The 21,610-nt window shown below is 37.7% G+C and overlaps 1 protein-coding gene across 12 annotated transcripts in view; it reads left to right on the top strand.

The window, feature by feature from the left end:
- LOC142074878 (nipped-B-like protein) overlaps window positions 1-20,921 on the top strand; it is a 207,820-nt gene extending 186,899 nt beyond the window's left edge. For 10 of the 12 annotated variants that reach the window (XM_075135800.1, XM_075135801.1, XM_075135805.1 and 7 more), the window contains 16 exons: window positions 175-228; window positions 1,406-1,514; window positions 2,079-2,215; window positions 4,454-4,594; window positions 4,921-5,014; window positions 5,125-5,279; window positions 5,545-5,635; window positions 8,972-9,145; window positions 9,700-9,890; window positions 10,700-10,807; window positions 14,826-15,026; window positions 15,436-15,582; window positions 17,758-18,053; window positions 18,377-18,551; window positions 19,184-19,369; window positions 19,928-20,921. In XM_075135800.1, the coding sequence (XP_074991901.1) occupies window positions 175-228; window positions 1,406-1,514; window positions 2,079-2,215; window positions 4,454-4,594; window positions 4,921-5,014; window positions 5,125-5,279; window positions 5,545-5,635; window positions 8,972-9,145; window positions 9,700-9,890; window positions 10,700-10,807; window positions 14,826-15,026; window positions 15,436-15,582; window positions 17,758-18,053; window positions 18,377-18,551; window positions 19,184-19,369; window positions 19,928-20,293 (2,625 nt within the window). In that variant the 3' untranslated portion in view covers window positions 20,294-20,921. Of the gene's footprint in view, window positions 1-174; window positions 229-1,405; window positions 1,515-2,078; window positions 2,216-4,453; window positions 4,595-4,920; window positions 5,015-5,124; window positions 5,280-5,544; window positions 5,636-7,399; window positions 7,476-8,971; window positions 9,146-9,699; window positions 9,891-10,699; window positions 10,808-14,825; window positions 15,027-15,435; window positions 15,583-17,757; window positions 18,054-18,376; window positions 18,552-19,183; window positions 19,411-19,927 lie in introns of those variants that run through there. The other 2 variants (XM_075135804.1, XM_075135812.1) reach the window with 2 other exon arrangements.
- The last annotated feature ends 689 nt before the right edge of the window (window positions 20,922-21,610 follow it).

Raw genomic sequence — 21,610 nt, 5'->3', positions numbered from 1 at the left:
TGAGAACTATTTTTCAAATGTAGAAGACAGTTTCTGATCTCCAAAGATATTGTACTGAATGTATACGAAAATATATCTATGCATGTTTACTGGTCTTTTAAGATGACATCTGTATTGAAGTAATTTTTCTTCAGATGCCTTTTTTAACCAGTTTATTCTCAAAACTACTTTTAGGTTGCAGCTTGTAGAGATACAGGGTATGATTGGTTTGAACAGCTTCTTCAAAATGTAAGTAATGAATTTTGAATGTATGGCACAATCATTGTAAGAATTTTAACATTTCTTTTGGTACTAAAACGCATTGAAGGGAGACTACAAGAGCAGTCCTTTACAGTAGACAAATACAATTCATGCCCTTTAAACATCTGACCTTTTTTTAAATCTTCTTTGGTGTAATTTTCTTTGTCTCCAACAGTAGTTTCTTTCTTTCCATATGATCTGTTTTAAAAATACTTCACTTTTTGTTTTGGGGAGGGTTTGTGTTTGTTTGTTTTTAATTTCATGGTCTCTTCAATAATGAGTGATGTAACATGAAGTCCACAGCTAAGATACTTAATTCTGAAATGAGGCCTCTAGTGTAATGTAGATTTTTTAAAATGGTAGATAAGTGTATTTTCATGTCCAATATATTTGTTACACAGTTTATAGAAGCAGTGAATCTTCAGAGTATAGCTTACTTCTACATTATATTTTACTCTGATTTTTCTAAGAAATTAGCTTGCTTTGTTTATATCTCTTAGCCTGTGTTATCTTTCTCCTCTACAACTTGTATGTCCTCATTAATTTTCAAGCAAAATTAACAAAAGCATGCATGGGGAATTAGAGGTCTCCAAAAGATTTTACTTTAGCCTGGAGTGCCATGAAAATAGGTAGCCAAGTAAATCAAAGTGCCTCTTAATGTCTGCACTGAAGAAAAAGCTATAGTATGGGGTCAATTAAATTAACTGATTAAAATGTTCATAGAACTATGTTTCATCTTAGTTTGATATTTTTGCTTAGTGTCAAAAACAACGTTCCTTTTGAATTTGCTTTTTTTTTTTCTAAGCGTTTTAAAAAGCCTTCTAGCTCCTATTAGTTACTGCTGGCAAGTATGACTACATTATTGTTTTCTGCATTATTTCATTAAGCACAAAGTTAGCTTTCATCCCAACGCAAAAATCAGTAGAACTGTTCTCTTCTGTCTTTTTGTCGCAGTTAATTTTTCTTTACTTCTATTGCATTTTGGTTTGATTTTTTTTTACTTCCCTTAATTTTTTCTTCACCATGTAACTTTTATGGAGAAGTTAAATGCTTTTGTAGTGCAAAATCCTTGTGTATCTGTAGTAATTGTTATAAAACCAGCATGTATCCAATGTAAATGAATGCACCCTTAATACTAAATCATTTTCTGTTTCATCTGCTATAGCTGTTGAAGTCAGAAGAGGATGCCTCATATAAACCTGTGAAGAAAGCCTGTACTCAACTTGTTGACAATTTGGTTGAGCACATTCTTAAATATGAGGAATCCTTATCAGGTAATATTGTTTACAACCCAGTAGCTCCTTTGAATTTTATATGATACTGTAACAGTGGTTGTTCAAATTACTATCGCGAAAAGTTACTGTTACAAAATTCCTATTACGAAACCGATGGTAATGAATTATTGCATTTAAGTTCATTATGAACTTTTGAGCACTGTATAATAATAAAGCTTCCCTAATTTTCTCTAGCTAACCACAATAACAGAACTACTTTTAAAATAACTTGTTCAAACTTTTAGATCACTAAAACCAAAACAAATGTGGCAAACTTTATTTGCATTAATATGTTATACAGTTATAGGAATCATTGGCTGGGCCAGTGTTCTGTGTACAGTAAGTAGTTTAAAAATTAGTGATGTCTTTGAAGCATCTTTGCTTCTTATTTCACATATTTTGTGATCACATACAAATGTTAACACATTATGTTCTCATCTCTAATAAGAATATTCTGTATTGATCTTGAAAGATATGTTATGAAAGAGATATTCATATGATGTTTTGGCCATATGTTTTTCATTGCTCAAACATTACTTTGTGTATTTTCTATTTTTTTTGCAGATTCTGACAACAAAGGTGTGAATTCTGGTCGCTTGGTTGCTTGCATAACCACTTTGTTCTTATTCAGCAAAATCAGGCCCCAGCTAATGGTCAAACATGCCATGACCATGCAGCCATACCTGACCACTAAATGTAGTGTAAGTAGAGAAAATTAGAAAATCAGTCTTTTTTTTTTTCCCAGATAATTAAGCATGGAAATTAATGGCTGTCTTGTATGCTTGATGAAATTGAAGGTAGGAAAAGAGAAATAAAAATTGTGTTTCTATTTCATGAGTATCATATCTTCTGAAGATATTAGGTCCTTTTGATGATCTCTGTAGCTTCTAAGATGCTGTTCCTCACCCTCTACCTCCACATATTACAGCCAAATGAAACTGAAACCTGTGCTGCCTCTTTCCTTTGAGGACTAAAACCTAGTTTTTCACCTGTTATGAAATAATTTCTTAAAATTGTTTTGTTTTATAGTCACAGTCTTAAAAGTAGTTAAGATTTAACATATGAATCTTAAGACTAAAGGTATGGTTCCATAAGATAGAGTGATCTAACATATAGCAAATATATCAGAAGGAAAATGTCCTGCTCTATCCTCTTCAGCACTTCACCTCTCCCTTCCCTAGCTCTGGTGTTTTTGTATTCCCCTGTGTTGTGGTTTAACCCGGCAGGCAGCTAAACACCACACAGCCGCTCGCTCACTCCCCTGCCACAGTGGGATGGGAAAGAGAATCAGGAGGAAAAAAAAAGTAAAATTCATGGATTGAGATAAAGAAAGTTTAATAGAACAGAAAAAGAAATAATAAAAATAATAATAATAATAATAATAATAGAATATACAAAATGAGTGATGCACAATGCAATTGCTCACCACCCGCTGACCGATAACCAAGTAGCGATCGCTACTTCCTGGAACACGCCTACCATTCATATACTGAGCATGATGTCACATGGTATGGAATACCCCGTTGGCCAGCTGGGACAGCTGTCCCGGCTACGCTCCCTCCCAGCCTCTTCCAGAGCATGGAAGCTCAATGTCCTTGCCTAGCATGGTACTTAGCAACAACTAAAAACATCAGTGTGTTATCAACATTCTTCTCATACTAAATCCAAAACACAGCACTAGGAAGAAATTTAACTCTATCCCAGCCGAAACCAGGACACCCTGTAAGACAGTTTAGCTCACAAAAATGGTAGAGAGCTATAATGCTGAACCCCCCGTTCTGGTAAAATGGCCCCCCTCCTCTGAAACATTGCGTCGCTTTCTGCCATTTTGATTAGCACAGTTGGCTCAGTGAAGGTTGTGATGAACCCCTGATCTGGCAGAAGGAGCAGGGCAGGTTCATGCAGCCATGGCTCAAGGAAGAGCTTGGCTGGGTGGGTGGCAGCAATCCATTACATTAGGTCAGCTGCCCAGGGAAGGGCAGGCTTGAGAATACTTGTTATCGGCTTAGCTTGTAGGTATAGCCTAGCATTTTACAGGTTCAGCCCTGGAGCATTCTCTAGGCACATCTACAACAGACTTTTAGAGCTGCTTCTGATCAAACAGTATAGGAAAGGGTTATCTGATTATTTGCTTGCTGCAACATCTCTTTAGTGCGTTACATAAGTTTTGTACTTATACAGGTTGAGATGAATTGTAGAATTACCACTGTCAGCTCGAATATGTTAAATAGCTTGATAGTAGCATTTGGGAATTATCCTATCGTGATTAGTGAGCTTGATTTGTCAAAAAAGTCAGTTTCTAGCAGGATGTATATTTAATATATAAATGTTTTCCATAGATTCCTCACTTACAATACATATACAGTCATGATAACGTAAACCAGTAATCATTTTAATTGTAATTTCTATATTTGTGAGCATTATTATCTATTTTGTTTAAGCCACATTCAGCCATAGCACAACTTCATTTGTTGCCAATACCCATTGCCAGGTGTTTTGTGTTCTCTAGTGTGCATGTGTCAGGAAGAGTTCCTAGATTTGTTGTAGGACTCAAAAAAATTATCAGGACCAAAAGTTTTCAGGTCTGTCACAGCCTTGATGAGGGGTGAAGGTCTGCTTCTACAGATTATTTTTTTTTTCCAGAAGTTCTGTAGAAAACAAAAACTTGCTTTCAAAATAATATGTAATTTAAAAGCAGATGTAAACTATATAAATATTCTTTTAATTCTTTACCAAATATCTTACATAAGATACATAATTGTATTATACTATTATGCAATTGTCTCATATTAATATGTATTTGTATGTAATTGTATTATATTAATATGTATTATGTAATATTAATACATATATATATATTACGTAATACATATTAATAATACTTAGCTTATAGGTAACACAGCCAGAAATGTTAAACGCTATAAATACTGTTGTTTCAGACCCAGAATGATTTCATGGTGATCTGCAATGTTGCAAAAATCTTAGAACTTGTAGTGCCACTAATGGAGCACCCAAGTGAGACCTTTCTTGCCACTATTGAGGAAGACCTCATGAAACTCATCATCAAATATGGCATGACGGTAAGCTTTTAATTGCTACTATTCAGTTGATTCCATTTCACATTGTGAAATACATGGTTTTGATTTAAAGAAAGTCTGTCTTCATTATGAAGATAACTTTTGAGACATGAAAAATTAATGTTCTTTGTTTGCTGGTGTTTGTATGTGTTGTTGCTATATTTTAACAATTATAAGTTTGGGCAGGTTTTCAGAGCAGTCTAGGAGATGGACATTACATCTGTTAGATCGTTAGTTTTAGTTCTACACAGTTTTTTTGTACATAACTTCACAAAAATCTCAGTTTTAACTTCTAAATATATAACTCATTTGTTCTTTCTTGATCCTAGGTTGTTCAGCATTGTGTGAGCTGTCTTGGAGCTGTTGTGAACAAGGTCACCCAGAACTATAAATTTGTGTGGGCCTGTTTTAATAGATACTATGGTAAGTAAAATCACAACATGTAATTGTCACTTTTCAGTTTTGGCTACAAGTCTTGTCTTAGGGATACACCATGATTAAATACTGTGATCAAAACTTTTATCTTACTGTAGGTGCACTTTCTAAATTAAAAAGTCAACACCAAGAAGACCCCAACAGTACAATACTTACTGCCAATAAACCAGCACTCCTTAGATCACTTTTCACTGTTGGAGCATTGTGTCGGCATTTTGATTTTGATCAGGAAGATTTTAAGGGCAACAGTAAGGTAAAATAACTTGTATTTACTCTCCACGTCTTATGTATATTGAATGCTCCACTTCAATTTGAAAGCACAGTATTCCTAGTCCCTCAAACCTATGTATTTTTTCATAATGCATACAATATAGCTTTTTGGTTTGTAAATACATGGTTTTGCAAAGGCCATGCAGTAAGATTGTGTTTCTCCTTTTTAATATTTATGCTTTTTATAAGAGATTAAAAACATCTGTTTCATCTTCAAATAGCAATTATTTTTGTTTTAATTTCCTCAGGTTAACATTAAGGATAAAGTACTTGAACTGCTGATGTATTTTACAAAGCATTCAGATGAAGAAGTACAGACAAAAGCCATTATTGGCCTTGGTAAGAAATATTAATAGTTTTTATTATTCTGCTATAGTAAAAATCCATGCATTTCAGTAGGAATTCATTTATTTGTGTAGTGGCAGGGGAGTTTGTTTAAAATCAAAGTTCACTGCATGTTTTATTTGAGAACTGGCTATAGAAATGTAGTCAAAGGGATACTTTGAAGTTGCATACTTCTGAAGCAGAGTGGATGCTTTTGACAGTGAATGCCTTTTTGATGTGTGACCAAGTCTTAGAGAGCATCAGGTTTCCAAAGTAATGGAGATGTTATTTTTTCCCCACATGCAAGTACGTTGTAACTCCAAATCTTGTTTTTCAGTCCACAAGGTATGGTTAAAGAATAACTAGAAAAAATGCTGAAAAAACTGAGAATTTTAAGTGTAGGGGCAGATATTCCGCAGGAGTCAAGGGACCTCTGGCAGTTTATACCAACTGGGGGATGCTCTGTGAGATTTCATGATGCATTGAGATGATGTCATAGTCTAAATATTACAGTTTGTTTTGGGATTTTGGCAGTATTTCAATTTTAAATAGATTCTTTATCTGAAGGCATTAGTATGGTATCTCAATGACTTGCAGTAGTACATGAACTTCCATTGAGTGGTTTGTATCATGTTCATCCTCTGCTCAAGGACAAAAACTGTACATGTGAGAGAATCTTGTTTGGGCAGATAAGCCTTGGTTTCTGGAAGAGTTCAGTTCATGGTTATGGCTTAGTCTAAAGAAAGTTGTCTCCCATGCGTGTGAGCTTGCATTGTATGGTTTAACTGTGGACAAGAATTTGCCTCCTTATGCTGCTGTTTAGGTGGCTTTTTAGATATCCTGCTTCAGTTCAGGCTAGGGAGGACTCTGAGGATAAGGACTGAGACCGAATCTTGATTTGATATTCTGTGAGGAAACCATTTCAGACAGCTGAGTGGGATTAATGGCTTTAGAGTTGCCTCTGTTGCAGGAGCAATGCTACAGTGTTCTGGACTAGCTGGAGGTTTTTCTAGGCATTGTATCAAGATGCACAACACTTACTGTAGTCCATTCTAATTTAATTGTCCTCTACAGAATATTGCACGTGGGATAGGGGCTGTCTTCCTAACCATAGACACGATTGCTTTACTCATGGATGCTGAGAATGTTGCATTTGTCAAAAATATTTCTAAATTACAGACTGAACTGTGATCAGGGAAGAGGAGAAAACAGGGGTGGCTATCAGTAGGCATTCTTCAGATTTATTTTTTTTCTCTGCCTGTAAGCGTGTCAGTCTTTATTTTAATTAAACCTCAGACAACTGTTTTCAGTGATATATTAATCTCATCTAAGTACTGGTGCCATTTTGAGGGTAGCTGCTGGATGTACAGAGATGTGGTAGGCAGTGCAAAGTTCTACCTTACAGGCTGGTAATTGAGCCAAGTTGTCAAATCCATTCAACATTTGTGTGCAGCAATAAGGTCAAAATGACTAGCTAATTCAACATTTATATACAGTGAAGGCATCATGTGAAGAGTGTGTGCTTTCCTATCGGTAATTATTAGTATGTCCTTTCAGTAAGGACACTCAACAGTTTTAGCCTTTGCTTTGGGATGTGTCACTGCTGTTGAGGGATTAAGCTTAACCATAAGCTTAATGGTTATGGTTATGCTTCTCTTCCAGATGTGTGCTTGCAAGGCAGATTGAGGATACAAAATTTTGTTAGTAAATTTAGCTAAACCTGTAAGTATCTAACAGGTAATGTCTTACTCAGCCAAGTTCAGTGCTTACTCTTAACAGAGTGAAAACAAAGGTATGAAGAGAAGTGGTGTGAGAGCAGCCCCGAGATGTAAAGTCAGTCCTTAAAAGAACACAGCAGATGCCTTTTTTCATCTCCTATGACAAATTCTTATGCCAAGTAAGATTTCTTCCCTGCTTACAGGGGATGGAAAAATAAGAATTCCCCTGAGAATACTGGTGGTTTTAGACTCTTTTAAGTAAGTGAATGAAGGAAAGAAAGAGTTATGGATTGTTACACATACATGCAAGTGCTTTTCATTTTTAAAATTAACCTTAAGAAATGGGTTGGACTTTCTCAGAGGTGGTCAAGTTATAAACATCAATATACACCTGTATAGAGTGCACAATTATACTACATACTCCAAAGAGGAGCATCATTCCTTTTTCTTTCCCCTCTTTCCCCTCCATCTCCCCTGCTTTCTCTCCTCTTCCTGTTTTGAGACTGAAATGAGATCTTATCACACTGCGGTCTTGCCCTAGACTTAGCCTTTACCTGCACTTTCTTTTCTGTGTGCACAGAGCCAGTTTTAAAAACCTGACTCAGTCTTCCCTTTGTTACAGCCACTTTTATACATTGCTTTTGCATAATTTTATTTGCTTTCATTTTTTCCCCCCATTCTTCTTTTATGTTTATATGTTTTCTGTGTGTTCATTCAGAATCTTAGTTTCCTGTGGTCATGAAAAATACACTTAATGTCTACTTTTCTCACAGTCTTAAAAAAAATGAATTAAGTAGTTAAACAGTTTAAATTGGGAAGTTATGTTCCCATTACTGTTTTTTTATGATACTCTGTAAGAGTTTGTCGGCAGCACTTCTAAATCTACATACATGATCTAAAATGATATATACTGTCACTAATTTAGATCAAAGTTTTTATGAAATAAAGACTTCCCTGACTATAAGAATAACCAGTTGTTTGTCAAGGGTAAGGCTGCAGCTAAAAGCAGTTCTATAGTGTGTATCTTCCAACAGATGTAGTCTTGGGAATGCTTCAGATAGTTTTCAAGAGAAGACCTTAATAGGTATATGAATAATGACAGTGAGAGGTATAAATTTTATTTTACTGTGTTCACCATGTTTTTTCTTTTAAGATTTTTTTTAAAATACTCGTGTTATTTATCAATTTTTCCACATTTGCTCTGCCTCCATATGAATAACTCTTCACAGTTTCAGCAGAATGTTTTTCTCCAAATGCATTAGAAAACCAATGGGTAATTTTTAGCAACGTTCCTCCCTTGCTCTTGGGAGAGCTCCTAGTCATTCAGATGCAGACCAGTACACTGGACATGCTTCCAGACCCGTATAACTCTTCTTAGTGCAACTGCCCTGGGTCAGCACCCTATCTTTATCTGTCAGACAGAGTCATGGCTAATAGAACTGTCATGGCTAATAGAACTTCTTATAAGCTTGAATGCTGTCCATATGAAAAAGCAATACTATTTGTACTAGAAAAAGCTATGCTGTTGGGAGGAGATAAATTTCATACCTCTGTTTTGAAGAAAGACTTAAATAGCAGAAATACAATTTCTAGATAATAACGTGGAATATTTCCTCTTTTCTTCCACCCTTAGGATTTGCATTTATACAACACCCAAGTTTAATGTTTGAACAGGAAGTGAAGACTCTGTACAACAGCATTCTTTCAGATAAGAACTGTTCAGTAAACTTAAAAATCCAGGTGTTAAAAAACCTCCAGACCTACTTGCAGGAGGAGGATACACGTATGCAGCAGGCAGACAGAGACTGTAAGTGTCGAGTTCTTGTGTACTAATGAGGCATGCAAAACCTAACTTTCTTGCATACAATTACTATATATGTGAACTGAGTCACTTAAGATTGTTATCTAATCAATAATATTGTACACAAAGTATCTTAGAATAATTTTCAAAAATTCATTATGTGCATGGGTATATTGAGAAGTGTAGCTTATTATTTACTTTCAAGATGTATAAATCCTGAAAGCAATCAGGAATGCATAATTGCTGTAATGATGGTAGTAATACTTTTTATCAAAATCTTCTCTAAGGTTAATTTGCAGATACAAAATAAGAAATACAAAATAAGAAATTTTAAAAATTAAAACCTTTATTGAGGAACAAGACTTTAAAGTCTTGTCTCTTTGGTTTTTTGAAGTATATTTGCCATCAGACTGTTCTATGTTTCATGAGATCATAAACCCATTTTAAGACAGCTGAAATGTGTATGTATTGTAAAGCTTAAAGATCAGTATGCATCAAGTAATGGCAAAGTAAATGATTATACTGTGGTGAGTGTGCTATTGCTTTTGTCCTTTTTACAGGGAAAAAAGTAGCAAAGCAGGAAGACCTGAAAGAAATGGGTGATATTTCCTCAGGGATGAGTAGTTCCATCATGCAGCTATATCTCAAACAGGTCCTTGAGGCTTTCTTTCATACCCAGTCCAGTGTACGCCACTTTGCTCTAAATGTCATTGCACTGACGTTAAACCAGGGTCTCATCCATCCTGTTCAGGTATGGTAGGCTTTTATGATGGGGTTTTTTGGTTTTTGTTATTCAGGTTTTCAGAGGGTTTTATGCTTGCTAGATACATTTCTAGTTTTTCTCTTCCAGCTATGTTACAGTAATTTCTTATTGTAGCAAGGGACCTTTACAGAAAGCATATTTTGAAATCTGTTTTATGTTGTTTAGCCAGTGAGATTCCAAATGCTGTGTTGTCTTGTCTTTGGATCAAGATGTAAAAGCCCAACCAGTGCCTAAAGAGCACTTACAAATGTACATTGGAGCATATTTCTGTTATACTTAGAAATTTCAGGTGTATGCCAAGCTGTTTTCTTTATTTGATTCTTTATCCTGAAAAATGTGTCAGCTTGCCTCCACCTCAATCCCCATGTCCTCCAAACACTATGGAATTCCAGAGTCAAATGTCAGAACTTCAGTTATCATCTCCATTATTCTTTGCTTACATAATATTTTTTGTAATTTTTTTTTATACCACAGCCATTGTGCATGTTCAGTCATAAGTGGTGTTTTCTTTTTTTTTAAATGGCTTGTTTTTGTAGTGTAAATTGACTTTAGAGTTTGAGAGAAATGGAAATACTACCTGAAACCTCACACAACTTCTATCATTTATAATGCTGGTCTCTTGTGTATTTTGTACTATTTGCTTGCAAAAAGTAGTCAGGTAGTAAGTTGCATAGAGCTTCCTATTCTAGTTTCTGCAGTAGTCAGAATATAAAAAGAACAACAGTGTAATAGAAGAACAAAGAGTGAGAAAGAGGAGGTACAATGACTCTGAATAATCATTTCGTTTCTTTTTCAAGTGTGTGCCATACTTAATTGCTATGGGCACAGATCCAGAGCCCTCTATGCGAAACAAAGCTGACCAGCAGTTGGTGGAAATAGACAAAAAATATGCTGGGTTCATTCACGTAAGTAATTCTAATTTATCATTTAACAAAATACTGTTATGTTCGCTGGTGACTTAACACTTGAATAGGCCTCAGCTGCAGAAAAAGAATATAAAGTAACAAATAAACAATAACTATAAGCATTTGTAAAGAAGATCCTGACTCTTTCCCCTGTTTGGAGATTTCTGTTCTTGGAAATAGAAAGGATATAATAATTTGAAGCATCTCTTCCAGTCTAAAATTTCCTTTAATTTATAATTCATAGTAGTGTTTTCATAGAATCATAGAATGGTTTGGGTTGGAAGGGAACTTAAAGATCATCTAGTTCCAACCCCCCTGCCATGGGCAGGGACACCTTCCACTAAACCAGGTTGCTCAAAGCCCCATCCAGCCTGGCCTTGAACACTTCCAGGGGCATCCACAACTTCTCTGGGCAACCTGTTACAGTGTCTCACGACCCTCACAGTAAAGAATTTCTTCCTAATATCTAAGCTAAATCTACCCTCTTTCAGTTTAAAGCCATTACCCCTCGTCCTGTCGCAACAGGCCCTGCTAAAAAGTCTGTCCCCATCTTTCTTATAAGCCCCCTTTAAGTACTGAAAGGCTGCAATAAGGTCTCCCCGAAGCCTTCTCTTCTCCAGGCTAAACAACCCCAACTCTCTCAGCCTGTCATAGAATCATAGAATCATAGAATCATTAAGGTTGGAAAAGACCTCTAAGATCGTCGAGTCCAACCGTCAACCCAACACCACCGTGCCCACTAAACCATGTCCCTAAGCGCCCCATCTACACGTCTTTTAAATACCTCCAGGGATGGTGACTCCACCACTTCCCTGGGCAGCCTGTTCCAAGGCCTGAGCACTCTTTCAGTAAAGAAATTTCTCCTGATGTCCAATCTAAACCTCCCTTGGTGCAACTTGAGGCCATTTCCTCTCGTCCTATCGCTAGTTACTTGGGAGAAGAGACCAACACCCACCTCGCTACAACCTCCTTTCAGGTAGTTGTAGAGGACGATGAGGTCTCCCCTCAGCCTCCTCTTCTCCAGGCTAAACAGTCCCAGTTCCCTCAGCCGCTCCTCATAAGACTTGTGCTCCAGGCCCTTCACCAGCTTCATTGCCCTCCTCTGGACACACTCCAGCACCTCAATGTCCTTCTTGTAGTGAGGGGCCCAAAACTGAACACAGTATTCGAGGTGCGGCCTCACCAGTGCCGAGTACAGGGGCACGATCACCTCCCTAGTCCTGCTGGCCACACTATTTCTGATAGAGGCCAGGATGCCATTGGCCTTCTTGGCCACCTGGGCACACTGCCGGCTCATGTTCAGCCGGCTGTCGACCAGCACCCCCAGGTCCTTTTCCTCCAGGCAGCTTTCCAGCCACTCTTCCCCAAGCCTGTAGCATTGCATGGGGTTGTTGTGGCCCAAGTGCAGGACCCGTCACTTGGCCTTGTTGAACCTCATACAGTTGGCCTCAGCCCATCGATCCAGCCTGTCCAGGTCCCTCTGCAGAGCCTTCCTACCCTCGAGCAGATCAACACTCCCACCCAGTTTGGTGTCGTCTGCAAACTTACTGAGGGAGCACTCGATCCCCTCATCCAGATCATTGATAAAGATATTGAACAGGACCGGCCCCAAAACTGAGCCCTGGGGAACACCGCTCGTGACCGGCCGCCAACTGGATTTAACTCCGTTCACCACAACTCTCTGGGCTCGGCCGTCCAGCCAGTTTTTTACCCAGCGAAGAGTGTACCTGTCTAGGCCATGAGCCGCCAGCTTCTCTAGGAGAATGCTGTGGGAGACAGTGTCAAAGGCTTTACTGAAGTCCAGGTAGACCACATCCACAGCCTTTCCCTCATCCACTAGGTGGGTCACCTGCTCATAGAAGGAGATCAGGTTGGTCAAGCAGGACCTGCCTTCCATGAACCCTTGCTGGCTGGGCCTGATCCCCTGTCCTCATAGGGGAGGTGCTCCAACCCTCTGATCATCTTCGTGGCCCTCCTCTGGACTCGCTCCAACAGGTCCATGTCTTTCTTGTGCTGAGGGCTCCAGAGCTGGACGCAGTACTCCAGGTGGGGTCTCACCAGAGCAGCGTAGAGTGGCGGAATCACCTCCCTTGACCTGCTGGCCACACTTCTTTTGATGCAGCCCCGGATACGGTTGGCCTTCTGGGCTGCAAGTGCACATTGCTGGGTCAGGTTGAGCTTATCATCAACCAACACCCCCAAGTCCTTCTCCTCAGGGCTGCTCTCTATCCATTCTCCACCCAGCCTGTATCCATGTTTGGGATTGCCCCGACCCAGGTGCAGGACCTTGTACTTGGCCTTGTTGAACTTCAGGAGGTTCGCATGGGCCCACCTCTCTAGCCTGTCAAGGTCCCTCTGGATGGCATCCCTTCCCTCCAGCGTGTCGACTGCACCACTCAGCTTGGTGTCGTCTGCAAACTTGCTGAGGGTGCACTCAATCCCACTGTCCATGTCCCCGACAAAGATGTTAAACAGCACCGGTCCCAATATGGACCCCTGAGGAACGCCACTCGTCACTGGTCTCCACTTGGACGTCAAGCCGTTGACCACAACTCTTTGAGTGCGACCATCCAGCCAATTCCTTATCCACCGAGTGGTCCACCCATCAAATCCATGTCTCTCCATTTTAGAGACAAGGATGTTGTGTGGGACAGTGTCAAATGCTTTGCACAAGTCCAGGTAGATGGTGTCAGTTGCTCTTCCCTTATCCACCAATGCTGTAACCCCATCGTAGAAGGCCACCAAATTTGTCAGGCACGATTTGCCCTTAGTGAAGCCATTTTGGCTGTCACCAATCACCTCCTTATTTTCCATGTGCCTTAGCATAGTTTCCAGGAGGATCTGCTCCGTGATCTTGCTGGGCACAGAGGTGAGACTGACTGGCCTGTAGTTCCCCGGGTCTTTCCTCACTGATTAGTACATAAGAGCATTTATTTGATAAGAGGTAAGGACAGCTGTTTCATAATGTTTAGCAATGATTTTCCTGTATCAGTAGACTAGGGAAGAGAACACCTTGTAAAAGTAGAGGTCCTTAGTGTATATGTATTAGAACGTTAAGGCATCAAGGCTTTATAAATTGTAATCTAAGCAGAAGGAGCATGGGAAGGTGTTAAGAACCGAGGGACCTTGCTGAAAGGAAAATCTGAGGGCTAAGTGAGGACTTGTGGAGTTGTGGCATAGTGCCATTAGTTCTGCTTAAGATCTGAAATTGAGCTGCAGCACCCTCTCCTTATTTCAGAAGGCCCCAGTCTTGGTTCAGTGTGTGTACTACATTGTGGGACTTCCCAAATCTGATTCTATTCAACTGGAGCATTGCACTGTTCATGGCATCCAAACAGATACCTAATCCAGTAGGTGAAGGCTAGCAGATGAAATTTGCTATGTAGGCAGCTGGGATTTAAGACAATGTATAGATGAAGAGACAACTATGTTGAACAGAAGCAGAGGTGGTATGAGGAGAGTGGGATATGCAGCCTAGCTAGAGATTTTCTGTTCTGAAACTAGAGCAGGAGCCTTGAAGTAAGTAAAATCATCTGGAAATTACAGAATATATGCAAAAAAAACTCATTTTCTGTTTGTCAGTCCTATTGTAGTAATATGGACTCAGTTGTTGGTTTCACTACAAGTGACATCAAGCATACACATTTGGTAAAATATTCTGTTCATGTACGAAAACATTTCGGTATTCTTGAAAATTGTTTAAATTGGAATACCTGGCTGCAGTGGGTAAACAGATTAGCTGTATGTTTCTAACATAGAATTTACGGTGAAAGCAGTTCACAAGACATTTTGATCTCTGCCACAAATTCTGTTTTAACCTGTTTGCCAACTCAAAAGGTTGAAGTGCACCTTAGTGCATGTTTGAAAGTTAAACTTCAGATGAGCATCCACTTAAAAGGAAATAAGCTAAAAAATGAGCTAGCAGTTTCTGTTGACAGGCGTTTGTTTAATTTTCCACTTTCAGTTTTACTGCTTGAAAGCAATGGTTTAAATAAAAATAAATACTTTTCCATTTCAGATGAAAGCAGTGGCTGGTATGAAGATGTCTTACCAGGTACAACAGGCAATCAATACCTGCCCAAAGGATCCTGTAAGAGGTTTTAGACACGATGAATCATCCAATGCATTGTGTTCACACCTATACTCCATGATCCGAGGGAACCGTCAACACAGACGAGCATTTCTAATTTCTTTACTCAACCTCTTTGACGATACTGCAGTAAGCATCACATTTCCTTCACTTAAAAAGAAAATAAAATCTAGCATTACAAGCTTAAATTCTCCTTTTACAATGTATTTTTATGACATAATTATTGATAACTTTATTTCCCTAAGGTACTTTGTTTTGCTTTGTAATATAAGGTATTTACCTATATAATAGAATGCATTTGTTACTTTTGCATCATTCTGTACCTTTCTGTACTCAGTTTGGATTGATCAGAAATAATGTATCTTCAGGTATGACTAAATTTTGCATCTTTACATGTTGTTTAGAGTGGGATTGGGGGGTATGTAGAATAAAATTTGTGATCATGTTTTTGCTCTAGACTGTTAGGAACACAGGATAAGTGTATAAATCTAAGATATTTGTATGTATATTTATATGTACTTTTTTTTTTAACTTCCAGAAAACAGAGGTGAATATGCTCTTGTACATAGCAGACAATCTAGCCTGTTTTCCTTATCAAACACAGGAAGAGCCACTGTTTATAATGCATCATATAGACATTACACTATCAGTTTCTGGTAGCAACCTTCTACAGTCATTTAAAGAGGTATGTGCATTTATATTTTGGTATATTTATTATGGTGGCAACATAAGCTTCTCTATAATTTGGTCAATTTTTCAGTGAATACAGTACCGTTATTATGATATGGACCAGTAGTGTTACTTTGTAACCGGTAGTTAAAAAACAAGCAACCCTTTCTGTTCTGACCTGCATCTGGTAGACGCTAGTTAAAAACTTGCCTTATGTTGCTGCTTATGTTATTGAAAAAGAATGACAAATTTTGAGATCTTAATATTAAATCTATATCATTCCCTAATATTGCTGAATTAATTGGAATTAATATTAATTGCATGCATCTGGGAAGTACATGAACCCAGAATCATCATGAAATATTGGTTTGTGGTTGTTTGTATAATTTTAATAATAAAATCCAGTTTGCTGTTTCTTTTGTTGTCAAGTAGCTGATGGCAGTTGCATGTGTGTCGCCTGGGAGACTTTAAATACATTGTTTATTGCAAGAAAAGAGTGCACTATATGTCTTTTCTTAAGGTAGCATATAAGAACCCCAATAATGGTATAGTATCTGTTGTTATGGCAGTACACAACCCTGTAAGAAAAAGGCCTCTGTTTCTTAAAGACTTCAGTGTCTTCATTTCCTGGACAACTTTAACAGTAGAAGGTCCAAACTGTCAGGAAACAAACCCATTTCTAGAATTTCCAATCCGACTAGTAAGTACAAGTCAGAGTTGATACCTGGAAAGTATACTGCTTTGAATTCTCACCCTACCAAAGTCGATTTTTAATCTGCTAGAAAGAGACAGTACATTCTTTAGATGGGGGACCAGTGTGTAGCACCAGCACATAGAGGATGAGATCCTACTTGGGACATCTTAAGTTCTGTGTTATGAAAAATCATACTATGTGCAGTAATAATTCAAGTGTGAAATTCTGTAGCTCTACAAGTAGTAGAACTGATTATTAGTAATACTATATATGATGACTTGGGGGTTTCTCTGGTCAGCAGTGTAATTAGTGTCATAGAATTTTAACAGAGACAAGGATTAAAACCAGCTTGGACTAGTCTGTACCAAAGTACATATGGAAATATATGTAACATGCAAAAATTATATTCAGGTGAAACAAAAATGGAATTTTCTTCCTGATTTATTTTATTTAGCCTTCTACTGCATTTCACTGTCTCCGCTAACAAACTTGAGCAGTCTTTTTAAGAATAACATGCCAGTGGAGTACTTATTGCTTCAGTTCCTTCTGTAACCACCTTGCAAAAAAATGTGGACTTTGGATCAATTTTTCAGGGGCCTTGGATTATAATTCAGCATCTTTTTGCCATAAATAATTTTAATCTTTGAATATAAATAATAAAGCTGCCCGGAGGAAAAGGACCTGGGGGTGCTGATTGACAGCCGGCTGAACATGAGCCAGCAGTGTGCTCAGGTGGCCAAGAAGGCCAACGGCATCCTGGCCTGTATTAGAAATAGTGTGGCCAGCAGGACTAGGGAGGTGATTGTGCCCCTGTACTCGGCACTGGTGAGGCCGCACTTCGAATACTGTGTTCCGTTTTGGGCCCCTCACTACAAGAAGGACATTGAGGTGCTGGAGCGTGTCCAGAGGAGGGCAACGAAGCTGGTGAAGGGCCTGGAGCACAAGTCTTATGAGGAGCAGCTGAGGGAACTGGGGTTGTTTAGCCTGGAGAAGAGGAGGCTGAGGGGAGACCTCATCGTCCTCTACAACTACCTGAAAGGAGGTTGTAGCGAGGTGGGTGTTGGTCTCTTCTCCCAAGTAACTAGCGATAGGACGAGAGGAAATGGCCTCAAGTTGCGCCAAGGGAGGTTTAGATTGGACATCAGGAGAAATTTCTTTACTGAAAGAGTGCTCAGGCTTTGGAACAGGCTGCCCAGGGAAGTGGTTGAGTCACCATCCCTGGAAGTATTTAAAAGATGTGTAGATGAGGCGCTTAGGGACATGGTGTAGTGGGCATGGTGTGTTGGGTTGACGGTTGGACATGATGATCTTAGAGGTCTTTTCCAACCTTAATGATTCTATGATTCTATGATTCTAATATCAAGTTATGAATTAATAACATTGTTCAGGGAATTCTTCCTAATTTAAGCCAATAATGATTTTGCAAAGATTTTTTAGAAACGTACATGATGCTACTTACCCTAATTTTGAATGTGTGTTAACTTCTCTGTCTCGCAGTCTATGGTGAAAGACAAAAAAAAGGAAAGAAAGCCTTCATCAGACGAGGAGACTGAGAGTGACAGTAACAGTGGTAGTGAGAGCGAAAGTGAAGAAGCAGCTTCTAAGCCTCGGAGGTTACGGAAACGAGTAGAATCTGATTCAGATTCTGATGAAGAAAATGATATAAATGCTGTGATGAAATGTTTACCAGAAAATTCAGCTCCTTTAATTGAATTTGCAAATGTCTCCCAAGGCATATTATTACTTTTGATGCTGAAACAGCATTTAAAGAACCTCTGTGGATTCTCTGATAGGTAAGAATATTTAGATAATAGGCCATCTTGTTATCTAGCGAGTTCTTTGTAAGGATTAAGTTTGGAAGTTTTTTTTTTTTAAAGTTGATTGTTAATAATTGTTTAAGCAATAGATTTGTATAAGAGAAAAAACATAAATGTAATAGGTTGAATGTAATGAAACTTTGGCTTAGAAAAAGCAATGATTTAATTTCTTACCAGGATGTCTATTGTATATGGAATGATTAAAATATAACTACTTATATTGAAGATTTTAAAAGCTTTTCCTTGAAATTGCTTTGGACTTTCCTTAAAAGCTCTTCCCTTCTGTTTTCTTTAAACAGTAAAATTCAGAAATATTCTCCATCTGAATCTGCAAAAGTTTATGATAAAGCGATAAACAGGAAGACAGGAGTTCATTTCCATCCAAAACAAACTCTGGATTTTCTGCGGAGTGATATGGCTAATTCCAAGATCACTGAAGAAGTGAAGAGGAGTATAGTAAAACAGTACTTAGATGTGAGTAAAGTTGCTTTGCAGAAAATCTGAAATCCTTTCAAACTAGGTAACAGTATAAACTTGAAAGTAGATGCTGATGTATTGGATGAACATTTCAAAATGTTAAGTTCCTGGTAATCTTATGCGATATACTGATAACTCACTATTTCCTTTCAGGAAGTTTAGTAGGATTATCTTTCAAAGTCTTCTAATAAATTTAAACACAATAAAAATTAATTTCAACTAAAGGATATTCATCTGTACAGAGTATTTTCTAATTTCTGGTATCTGTCTTGTATACCTCTACCATATAACTTGTTCACTTTATCCCTGTTTCCATCATAGGAACAGAGACTAGATCTAGTGTGTTTACCTTTTTTTTCTTTTTTTTTTTTTTTTATTCCCAATTCTTTAAAATATTAACTAGAGAAAACTTGCAATTTTGGAAACATAGGAAGAAAGCTTTTACATATCTACTAGAAAATGAAAGTAAAAAGTTTGTAGAACAAAACACAAGCTGTTGAAGTTTGAAGTTGTCTGACATTTGTTTTACCCTGTTTCTTTCTCTTTTCATTTGGTTTTTATTTAATGTAGTGTGATATGAATGTCTAATTTTAAATTTAGAATGTGGACTGATCTGTTTTTTTTAATAGTTCAAGCTCCTTATGGAACATTTGGATCCTGATGAAGAGGAAGAAGATGGAGAGGTGTCAGCTAGCACAAATGCTCGGAACAAAGCAATTACCTCGCTGCTTGGAGGAGGCAGCCCTAAAAACAATGCAGCTGAGACAGAGGACGATGAAAGTGATGGGGAGGATAGAGGAGGAGGCACTTCAGGGGTGAGGCGGAGGAGGAGTCAACGTATTTCGCAGCGTATTACGTAAAATTATTTTTATGTGCTTATAAATGTCAGTCTATTATATTAAATGTACACCAAGTAATGTAATCCACATGAAAGAAAGCATTTTGTAGATAGAGATTCTCTACTTAACCGTTTATACAACTTTTGTAGAAAGTTTAACAGAAAAGACAATAAAAAAAACAAACTAGAAAATGAGATTTATCCCGTATAAAAATTTATTAATTTTCCTTTGGAATGTACTGTGTGTTATCCTTTTTATTGTTGCCAAGTTTTTATGTAGCTTTATGATTCGTGTGTATATATAATTTTATATATCAATAAGAGATAAAGACACGGGTACAAATTAAGAGTATGTGGTTTTACAAGGATATGTTAACCCCTTGGCGCTGGCGGTCGCGGTGCGTCTCATTGCCGGCAATGGAATGTGTGCCGGGAAATCCCAACTCCCGGCGTCAAGGGATTAAAAGCAATAAAAGCAATAATTTCACTAAAGTTCTTTTGTAACACTTGGTCTTTTTTCCCCCCAATGTTTTAGTCATTGAGAAGGTCAAAACGAAATTCAGACTCTACGGAGTTGGCAGCACAGATGAATGAAAGTGTTGATGTCATGGATGTCATCGCTATTTGCTGTCCAAAGTACAAAGACCGACCACAAATTGCAAGAGTAGTACAGAAAACCAGCAATGGCTTCAGTGTTCAGTGGATGGCAGGCTCCTACAGTGGCTCCTGGACTGAGGCTAAGCGCCGTGATGGCCGCAAACTGGTGCCTTGGGTAGACACTATTAAAGAGTCAGACATTATTTACAAAAAAATTGCTCTAACGAGTGCTAATAAGCTGACTAATAAAGTTGTTCAGACTTTACGATCGCTGTATGCTGCCAAGGATGGAACTTCCAGCTAATGAATTTGTACATGCAGCCAAATTTACAGGAATTGAAATAACAGAAAAACTTGAAATATCAACTTTCTGGCAAAAAAAAAATCAGTTAAATGAAGAGTAAGAATGGAACCTGGGACGCAGGAAAAAAGAAGGAAATGTTTGGTAAACATTTATGTGGGAGCATCCTTCGCTGTTGTGCAGCAGAAACTTCTCAGTTCATTTTTACTCCCACTGTATTATAGTTTAACAAAAAATTGTTTATATCTTGAAAAAAACTTTCTGTTTAAAAAAATAAACAAGTGAATGTTGGAAATTAGTCTGTTAATGTTCTTAATAAAGTGTTCTTGGAGTTTAACCTAGCAGCGGATGGCTTTCTTTAGCTTAGCCCAGTTTCCAGGGAAGTATTGTTTCTCCAGGCTGTAAAATGGCAGAATCTCCTGGATATATAATTTATTCTGTTGAAGAAAAAAAAACAAAAAAAAAAAAAAAGAAAAAAAAGCATGCAGTATCTATGACCTATCTTCAGGAGGAGTTTTTGTAAATGTAGATTTTGATGTATTAGGTCACCCTGAAATAATACAAGAAAAGGGATCCCCAGCAAATCTGGTGGAACGAATACTGCAATAAATTTTTTTACTTCTCTTTGTTACTTGTCTGTTTCCATTTGAATTTCTTATTGTAAAGATCTGTTTAAATCCATTTATATTATTTTGCAGTCTTTTATGTAAAATTTACTATATTAGTGGTTTTCAAAACGACATAAAATATTGTTTATACAGTTTGTATAGGCTGACTTCTGAATAATTGGTATCTTTTTATTTTTGTCCCTTAAAGGGTGTGAACACAAGTTAACTCCAGGGTTTTATTGTATCCTGCAATATTTAGTATTAACTATATGATTTAGCACTGTGCCAAACACATTTTCAAGAGTACATTTTGATATAAAAAGAAACTATAGTTTATTCCTTGTATGCTTCAATTTCTTTCTAATGCTGTCCAAATGGTAATTTATGATAGTTTAAATTTGGGGAAAGCTGAATGACTATTCTGCTTGGGCTAACTGGCCATGTATGCATTTCTCTGGGTTAATATAGAGAGGTTTGTGTGAAAAGGAGATAGCTACCAGTATCTGAGGAGTGAATGGGTATGAATCTGGGTAATTACGCTGCATTCCTTCACAAATGAATTTTTAAAAAAAATATTTGTATATTAGCCTATTTTTTTTAATAATTGAAAGATGTTTTCACATTTTGTAAATTGAAAAAATGCTATTGAAAGCTTTCAGAAGCATTTGTTTTGACTACGTTGCCACAAGCCTTTCATAAGCAGTTCACCTTT

The sequence above is a fragment of the Calonectris borealis genome, chromosome W, assembly GCF_964195595.1.
Source record: "Calonectris borealis chromosome W, bCalBor7.hap1.2, whole genome shotgun sequence".
Classification (NCBI taxonomy): domain Eukaryota; kingdom Metazoa; phylum Chordata; class Aves; order Procellariiformes; family Procellariidae; genus Calonectris; species Calonectris borealis.
The sequence above is the reverse complement of the archived record's forward strand: the minus strand, read 5'-3'. Positions and strand labels throughout refer to the sequence as shown.